A 10,009-nucleotide genomic window follows, 5' to 3' on the forward strand; every position below is an offset into this window, starting at 1 on the left:
AATCTTTGCAAGCTGCAGGATTTCCCTCTCACTCCGATGATGTTGGCATTTGCACTTGTTGGGCATTGGCTGGATAAGATCCTCATATACTGGGGTAGACATTCTCTATTCTCAGTCTGAAACTTCAAATTTGTCAAGTTGATACATAAAAGCAGCCATCAGAGAAAAGATTTGTGATGTGAGGTTTCTCTTGGGAAAGAGCTGAGATGCTGCTCTTCCCAAGACAAAGGAAACAATCTAGAATCGTTTGTGGCACAGAGGAATATAATACTATTAGCTCATAGTGATAGATGTAGAGGAGAAAGGGACCTTGTGAAAGGATTATTTTGGACAAATAACTCCTTTTAAAAATGTGATAGTCTTGGAAAGAGATTGGTATGGCATGTTAATTGAACTTAAAGAGAAATATATAAGTGCCCAATGGCTTGTAACTCTTCCAGGGCTACCTAGGAGTGGCAGACTGTAGGAGTGTCTATGTCATTTTCCAACCCCTGCCTCTCTTAGGCTTTCTTCTTGCTGACAGCTTACATTTATGATAATAACTTCTCTAAATGTGGAGTTTTAAAATTAATCTTTGTAATTGGTGTCTATGAGTAGATTGGTAGATGAATAGATGAATGGATGGATAGATGGAAATTAATCTGTTAATGAAAAGTCTGATCCATATACTGACAATCTCATCCTGCAGACAGACCAGAGATTGACCACCAATCCTCACCATTGGTATAGAACATTGTATAGCATTTACTAGGGTAACTACTGGCAAATATAGATCAATACAACTTATATTAAATATTTTTCTTCAAAATATGAAAGTCTTTGTTATAAACTATTTATGCATGTGTTTGTTATATTACTAGAGTACTGATAAATTGGGTAACATAATAAAATTAAATTTATGCACTTTTCAACACTCAGGAAGAGTAGAAAAATCAGTACATCTTATGTTAGGAATGTAGTAGTAAACAAAGCATGCATGGTCTCAACTTCACAGAATTTCATGTCTTATGGAGGATTTGAAATATTTCAAATGCAGGTAAAACACATTGTGACAATTGATGTAATTATGTTTGAAAAGATGGTGATGCTCATTATCATGATTTGGCAGTTATATATTAATTGTATATATCAAGTTATCACAATGTGCTCTATACAAGTGTTCAGATACTATTTTTTTCTTTGAAACGAAAGTGAATACATTGTTACAAGCCACTGGAAGGACTTAGGAAATGTCTCTCATGTACAGGCAGTAGTAATGCTTGGAAACAAAGTAGGACACTTGCTGACAATGAGGAGCATTAGAGTAGGAGTGTTGCTCAAGGTTTGCAGTAAGGCACAACACATGGATGAATTGCTAGAGGACGTATAAGGAATCTGGTGTAATCAAAGCATCTATATGGAGAGATAACTAGAAATGAGGAAATGAGGTACAAAGCCTTTTAGGCTACATTCAGAGTTTGTGGTCTGATCTTTTGTATGATAAGTAGCCTTGAAAGCCTTTTAACTAGAAGGGTAGATAATGAGGACACTGGGCTATTTATGATGTAAAAAACATGTTAAAGCTGAGGCAGTGAGCTTTAGCTTTACCCCCAACTCAATCCAGAAAAAGGAAAATTGATATTCAATATTATCTTCACTACTAGCCTGTTTTATAGATCTGGTCATGTTTTCACTTTTTGGAGGCAGAGGAAATCAAGAATCAACTTCACATTTCTATTGTACTTGGTCAGTGGTATTTATTAATACAAAATCGATATTCTTATTTGCAGAACTACATTGAGTGTTCTGAAAGCTTATACAATGCTAAAGTCGAGAGAGTTGACTTCACAAACGACATACAAGAAACAAGGTTTAAAATTAATAAATGGATTGAAAATGAGACGCATGGCAAGTGAAATATGTTTATATTTTATACTATTTGTCAGTTATATGTAAATATTAAGATCAGAATACTTGAAACATGGGAATTTTTATGCATATAAAAATAGTCCCTCTTAATCCAAAGTAATGATTGCTGTTGTTTTAGATTACTTGTCTGACTGATTTCAATATTTTAAAAATACTTTTTATCAAATAATATATTTAGCAAAGGTAGTACTTTCAGAAAAATTGCAACACTTTATATTTTTATAACTAAAATCTGAATTTTAAACAAAGTTCTCCTCTAATACCAAGCACAGAAACCTGTTAATTTTTTGTGTTGCTAACCAAATGATTCTAAAGCTAATATTACTTATTTACTTATGGTAGGCTCTGATTTTAACTGTGAATATTATTCAGTTATGTGAGTTTTGCTTCACCTCAGAGCTATGAGCCATGTGACTTACACTCCATTTAGCAGCACATACATTCTCTTGGGAATAAGAAGATAATTTCTCCAATTCCTTTGTTCATTTATCATTATATCGGTACTGTCCCTTGGCTTACCCGCCATTACAAATCTCAAATACAATGTGTATATTACTAAAGAATCAAAAGCAATGACACAACTTGGTTTTGGAAAACTAAGTGGCATTCTATAAAGCATTAAATAGTTAAGGAGGTTGGATTCGCCCCCTCCCCCTTTTGAAGTTTTCATGGGTACAATTCAAGCTTTGAGAATAAGTGATATAACTAACAAAAGTCTTTCTAATGTGAATTGGGAGGAATCAGCCTTCTTAATGGAATTGAATTAAATTCTACTTGGAGTTGCACAGTTTTAATGTGGGTTGGTCAGTGCCATGAAGGAGCTTTGGGAACTTCTTCCCAGATTAGAATCATGTTGTCATGGCCTTTTGTTTCTTTAGTGATATTTGCATTTTTTCTTTTAGTAATGTATTTTTATCTCTTACACATGACTGAGTCTAATTTTGTGTTTAAAACTAAGTCATAAATACATATATTGGTTTATTGGTCTAGGTAAAATGTCCAAACACCTCAATCTTAAGACAAATGTTGATCTTATCATTTTCACAGATCAACAATTTATTGATTACTACTAATAATTTATTATTTCTGGGAAACACTAAGTTGTCTCAATTTGTCAGATAGTTGTGACTTCGGACAACTTGTCATTTCCTGTGCAACTGCTATGGCAATGTTCCAGGGAAGCCCGCCCACTAGGACTTCTCTACAGCTGGCTGATAGTCCTGTTTTGGCTGTCAGGCCTTCGTTGTTCTGAAAATGACATTTCTGAAATCTCATGGTTATTTATTGGGTCAGCTAAAAGTTTTTTGTAAGCAGTGCTCTGAACAGGGGACCTGCTTGGGTTTCACTTCTCTTGTGTAGTGTTTACCATAACCAAAAAGTAGACTTCTGCAAATTTATTATAAGTTACAGAAAACTTCTCAAACTGCTCCATCACATTTGGTATTTGTGTGGCCATATTCTTTCAGTATACTTATCAGTCACCTTTGGTGATATATAAGTTTCTGTTTTTTTTTTTTTTATTCTTCTGAAAATGCAATTTCCCAGACTTTGCTTGAGTGCCTTCTGTGATGCTTGATTTCTTCATCATGGGAAGCTCACATCTTCATTATGTCATCTCACAACTGTTGTGTTACAGGTTGAGTCTAGGATAGCGAGTCAATATCTCTGTGACTCTGAGTAACGGTATCAATTATCTAATGTGCCTGTTCTTCAGTTCCTTTAACAGGAAACCAAAAAATGGCAGCATAGATTTTGTAAAATCAAATATTGTCCTTAAAGGGTTTAGAAAATACCAGGCATATTTATTACTAAAATATTATTACTAACATAATTATGTGTATAATAATGATATTAAGAAAAAAACATGGCCATTAACAGTCTGTGAGCACATTTTATAAAGTGTTTTACTATTGATGAGCCTTGTCCCATTCAACTTATTTTCAAAAGGCAAAATCAAGAAGATGTTGGGCGGCAGCAGCCTCAGCTCATCAGCTGTCATGGTTCTGGTAAATGCTGTTTACTTCAAAGGCAAATGGAAATCAGCCTTCACCAAGAGTGAGACCCTCAGATGCCACTTTAGGTCTCCCACGGTATGTACATATGCATTAAGAGACCCACCCCCAATTTTTCCTTAGTAAGAATTGTGCTCTTTGCACAGATTTTATCTGTATTGCCAGATGTGGTAAGATCCCTCTCTTGCTTTACAGAGGTGACATTACTGTCTTGGACAAGTTTAAATGTGGTTGGACTCACCGCATCTTGAAGTCATTATTAAGTTAAATGATATCCACACTTTATTTTATTCACTAAGTATTTTATGTTAGCTACAGAGAAATACCATTGAGTAGGTTTAACATTAAGTCTTACTTTTTTTTTGTTACAAACTACAAAAATAGATTGACATCTTCTTCATATATCATTCCACATCAGGAAGTTTAAACATGGAAGTACTGTAACAATCAACAGTGTCTTGCCTTTGGTGATCTACAGGCTAATCCCGAGGGGAATTCAAAGCCTGACTGAGAAAGTTCCTGACTTACATGTCTCTGTGAGGAAGAAAGATGAGCACAGAAAAACACTGAAAAATGTATATGGGCAACAAGTCAATGCAATTAATCATAGTAGACTACAACATTGACTTGTCCTCTCTTGCACTTGCAGAATAAAACAGTACAGAGGTCTTGTCAGCACTTCAGTGGCTAAGATGGACAGGGTTTAGAACTAAGTATTTATTCTGCCTTTTTTTTTCCATCCACTCTTCACCACACACATTGGATGAGTTGCCTCACTTTCAACCATAAAGGCAGACCATGTAGCATTCCTGTCTCCTAGATTGTCTTGAGATTCTATTGGGGCTTTTAAAAAGTATTATAGCTTTCTTTTAAAAACTCATCATGCTGGCCACATCCCATTACCTGATAGCATTGTCACTGTGTAGGCTATGCAGTCTTGAATGCCAGTTTCACAGCTGGTGCTGTTAATGTATAAGGCAGTGAAAGGAGGGGAATAGTAGTACGCATGTAGTAAAAGTAACAAACAAACACAAGATGTTAGTGAAATGCCTTTGTAAGATACATGACTTTTTCACTGAGTTCATGGCACTATGTGGCTGAGTCACTGAGCTCGTGGCACTATGTGGCTGAGCCACTGAGCTTGTGGCACTATGTGGCTGAGCCATCCCAGCCCCCACTAAGGACAAGCACATTCTCACTTCCTTTGATGGGTCTTTGTATTATTTGTTGTTTCCTGTATGTTCTTTTGAAGACCAAAAGAAGAATTTTAATAGAAGGATAGAGTCCTTAGGTTCAAGGACACAGAATTTAATGTCCTCTTGTATAGAAATTTTGTTCTAAAAAGGGATATTATAGAATTGTTGACAATTTTGTCTACTTAAATTTCAAAAAGAAAAAGAACTTGTTGTACCTGCACATTTCTAAATTTATGAAATGTATCTTCAAGATAAGAATTAGATTGTTTCTTACATTAATAACAGATGTAATCTATCAGATTATGCAAATTTTTATTTTCCTAAGTCTTTATTCTTCAATTACATGATTTTATTGTTCTAGTGCATACTTTTTTTTTGTTTTCAAGGCAGGGTTTCTCTGTATAGCCCTGGCTGTCCTGGAACTCACTCTGTAGACCAGGCTGGCCTCGAACTCAGAAATCTGCCTGCCTCGGCCTCCCAAGTGCTGGGATTAAAGGCATGCACCACCACCACCTGGCTCATAGTTTTGTTTTGATGTGAGAAGAAACCTACAGAATTATGTAGTATAGATTTTTATGTTTTAATTAATTAAATTTCTATTAATTTATAGAATTAATAATTATTTTTTATTTTTATTATTAGTTATAGAAACATTTCAGCTAATGCACTCAGCACAAGGCAATCTTTTACCTAGTAACTCTATATTAACCCACAGAATCCTTACCATTGCATGCAGTAAGGACCATTCATCATAGATAGATCATCTCTATCATATAGATGGGGGTCTGGAGGCAAAAATACGAGGTACTTTACCTGAATTTAACTAGCAGAAATGTTTTAACTAAAGGATTAACTTAATTAAGATGAAGGCATCTTACAACCAACACTTGCAACGTATCTCCAAAGAAAATACAGAAAATCTCCAAAGTCTACTAACCAAATACACATTTTTACATGTACTTGGTCAATGAGTAAGATGATATAGACTTGTAAACACCTCTTTGTGATCTGACTTCCAGTGTCCTGGAAAAGCAGTTAATATGATGAATCAAGAACGGAGGTTCAATTTGTCTACCATTCAGGAGCCACCAATGCAGGTCCTTGAGCTCCAATATCATGGTGGCATAAGCATGTACATCATGCTGCCCGAGAATGACCTATCGGAAGTAAGTTACAGTTGCCCCTACAATGGACTTTTGTGTGCAGAATACTCTTGGTTATGTTTATTTTTCTCTGTGTGTGTGTGTATGTGTGTGTGTGTGTGTGTGTGTGTGTGTTTGTGTATGCACTCGCATGCACTTGTGCATGTGCACATGTATGGGACCTTGCACTATAGAAAGCTAGAATCAAGGAGAAAAGGGAAATTCAGACTAAGAAGCTATAGTTTACCTATAAACTAGATTATTTATACATTCACATGAATATTGAACTATATAAGTTCAGATCCTTTATAAATTATAAGTTTGATGTATATGAAAAGTATTTTTAAAATTTCAGAGCATCTTAGTTTAAGAGATATACACACATAGGATTTCAACTGTGTATGAAAAAAACCTACCCATTATCAACTAGCCAAGTTCATTTGTGAATTGTTTCAAGTAGCTATGATGTACAACCAAGAAGGCTTGTTTTGCACCTGAGTATATCTCGCTTCACTCTCTAAACTTCTATTTCTCAAGTGTTGGATCAGAGAGCTGTGAATCTATGCTTCCCTGTGAGAGTGATTATTATACTGGGAGAAATCTGTCACTCCATACACCGAAGATGAGATTCTGGGTCTTCAGTTCAGGTCACCTAGGTTTATTTATCATTTATTATTTTATCTTTAAATTTTTACTTTATGTATATATGTATTTTGTGTGATTGCATGTCTGTGCCACATGTGTGTCCGCTGTCCTTGGCATAAGAAGACATCAGATTCCCTGAAACTAACTATAGACAATTGTAAGCCATGTTTGGGTGCTGAGAGTCAAACTGCTAAGCCAACTCTCTAGTTTTTCCACTGGATATTTTTTCAAACTGTATGAACATTTATACTTTATGTGCCTTTCACGATGGTACAATGATTAGAAAGCACTGGTTTAAATGGTGATTAAGCTCTGTTTTTCTTTGATAATTCTTCATTTCCCTATTTTTCTCTTATGTCTACTGCTATTTTATTATACTATCTTTAAAATACTTCACAGAACTAATATGCCTAATTATATTTTAAATGATTTTAATTTTTATAAATTTTAACTATTTCTTTTAAGTTTAGAGAGTAGAGTATAAGTATGCCATTTCCACTACCTTTTACTCCCATGGTCCCACATACCTTTCCTTGTTCTGGTTGCCTACCTATTATTCCACTTTCTCTGTCTTTTCCAATATGCACAGAGATTGGGCATGTCAATCAGTAAACACAAACCATGGCTTGTCATCGCCTTGTGCATTAAACGAGCGACTTGTTTAAAACTTTTACTCATGTTCTTTTCTATCCCATGCTCTACTATAGAAAAACCCAGAAGGGTGGTTCCACAGAACTTCAGATGTCATTGCAGCTCTCATTTCATTCTTCCACTAACAGTATGTTTCCAAATTTTAAATCTCAATAGATTGAGAGCAAGCTGAGCTTCCAGAATCTAATGGACTGGACCAATACGAGGAAAATGAAATATCAGTATGTGAAAGTATTTCTCCCCCAATTCAAGATAGAGAAGGATTATGAAATGAGGCACCACTTGAAATCTCTAGGCTTGAAAGATGTCTTTGATGAGTCCAGTGCAGATCTCTCCGGAATTGCCTCTGGAGGTCGTCTCTACGTATCAAAGCTAATGCATAAGTCGTTCATCGAGGTCTCAGAGGAGGGCACCGAGGCCACTGCTGCCACAGAAATTAACACCGTTGAAAAGCAGCTTCCCGATTCCACGGTGTTCAGAGCTGACCACCCCTTTCTGTTTGTCATCAGGAAGCATGGCATCATCTTATTTACTGGCAAAGTCACTTGTCCTTGAAATTCCGTTTAGTTTTGTACACAGTAACAGGCGTCAAGAAGCATCAAAAGTGAATAGAACTGTAATTGGAAATACATTGGGTTTGCTTCGATTTGTTTCAGTGCATTGATGGTCAGCAAATGATACCGGTCACTTAATTAACCCTTTTCAATACCTGGTTGATAGTTTCATCCCTGCTCTCATCATTTCTTCTCCCATTTACTTCTCTTCTTCTAGTAGTAGTGGCCCATCTGGAAACATGGGTTCTAATCCACTCATAAAGAGAATGCAGGGGCTGACTGTAGAAACTTTTACATTTAAATTCCTGAGTTTTCAGAGACATTCATGCTTCATGGTACAACAATCTAAAATGTAAGCCATTTGCTTCCCAGAAATCAGAATGAAGGCTAACTCATCCTTGACAACAAAAAAGTTGCTAGAATTTCCTTTAGTACACTTGACTTCTCAATCACTGTAAAATCCAGGGGCTCAAAAATACAGAATCAAGATTTGTAAGCAACCAAAGTGTTTCATGAGTAACTTCAAATTTACAGCCTTTGGCATTCCTGGGTAAGACTTAATATGTACATAATTTTTAAATATTAAGTATGTTTTAAATTTTGGCAGTTGTTATTTACAGAATATTATTTCATGTTCTTTTGAGTTTGAGTGTTTCTCATAATAAAGATATATAATATCTGCACAGTATGTCTGCTCATCTCATACCAATTTTAAGTATACCAGCTTTTATTTTTTTGGATCATGGAAAGAAGCAGTGAGGAAGAAATACAATGTGTTTGTAGCACAGGATTAATCTGGTTCAATGATGCTTATCTATGACACATAATATTACTTTTACATGCATACTAATGAATGAGATAATTATGAGTATAAGGATTTAAAGTTAAGAGAGACAGGAATAGACCTAAGTAGGCTACCTATGTTTTCCCTCCTCTCTTTTTCTATTCCATCTACTCTCCCTGGTCAGTTGGATTTTGAGACTCACCTGTTCCCAGCCATCCTTGTTACTAAAGATTCTGTAGCTACCACAGTGGGTGGTACAGACCTGGCTAGGTTATCTGTACTGTACCCTGCTTCTTCCTTCATTCTAGTTGCCCTGTACTCATAGCTGCTTGCCAGGGATAGGTCCTTCCCCCAAGACTGTCTCCCTTCCTTAGGATATTGCTTGATCCTTACCCCACTTCCTACCAGAGACCCTGTACCCACCACATATTGCACAGACCCAAGAAGGCTATGTTTACTTCCTTCCCCTCCTCCTGCTCAATTCAGCTGATTGAGCTGCATCCAATCTCCAGTATTTTCCCAGGTCCCATCCCCCCTGCTCATGTCTAGTCCTGAGTCCTAGCCAAGCTGAAACCTCTTCAATCTCTAGACCTAGCCTGAACTGAACACTTTGTGTATGATCAATCCTACATGAGCCATCCCAACACCCAATTTCCCCCATCAAATATCCTGTAGGTCAGATCAATCAGGTGAGTCCCTCAGACCTTACCATACTTGCAACATATCCAACCTCCAGAAACTCAACATTCTGCCCCATATCTAATTCTCAAGTCTTACCTGAATGACCACCTGGAAAATTTCTACAAGAAAATTTCTAGAAATGATCAGCAAGTCATCAAATTGGGAGGACCCAAAATCAATAGCCCTTCTATATACATCAAATAAATATGTTAACTAAAAGAGAATACTTCCATTTACAGTAACACATGTACATGTAACTGAGATGCACACATATATGCATACACACACACACACACACACACACACACACACACACACACACACACAAATATACCTAACCAAAGTAGTGAAATACATCCACAACACAACTTTAAGTCTCTGAAGAAAGAGGTAAAGGAAAACTCTTGGAAATGGAAAAATCCTCATGCTTATGTAT

At 36.2% G+C, this 10,009-nt stretch overlaps 1 protein-coding gene across 2 annotated transcripts in view; it reads left to right on the forward strand.

Moving 5' to 3' along the window:
* Serpinb7 (serpin family B member 7) overlaps positions 1–8,796 on the forward strand; it is a 52,047-nt gene extending 43,251 nt beyond the window's left edge. For both annotated transcript variants that reach the window (XM_031379892.1, XM_031379893.1), the window contains exons 5-8: positions 1,770–1,887; positions 3,856–3,998; positions 6,136–6,282; positions 7,711–8,796. In XM_031379892.1, coding sequence (XP_031235752.1) covers positions 1,770–1,887; positions 3,856–3,998; positions 6,136–6,282; positions 7,711–8,109 — 807 coding nt within the window. In that variant the 3' untranslated portion in view covers positions 8,110–8,796. The remainder of the gene's footprint in view (positions 1–1,769; positions 1,888–3,855; positions 3,999–6,135; positions 6,283–7,710) is intronic.
* Positions 8,797–10,009: the final 1,213 nt, after the last annotated feature.

This window comes from Mastomys coucha, unplaced genomic scaffold, assembly GCF_008632895.1.
Source record: "Mastomys coucha isolate ucsf_1 unplaced genomic scaffold, UCSF_Mcou_1 pScaffold1, whole genome shotgun sequence".
Classification (NCBI taxonomy): Eukaryota; Metazoa; Chordata; class Mammalia; order Rodentia; family Muridae; genus Mastomys; species Mastomys coucha.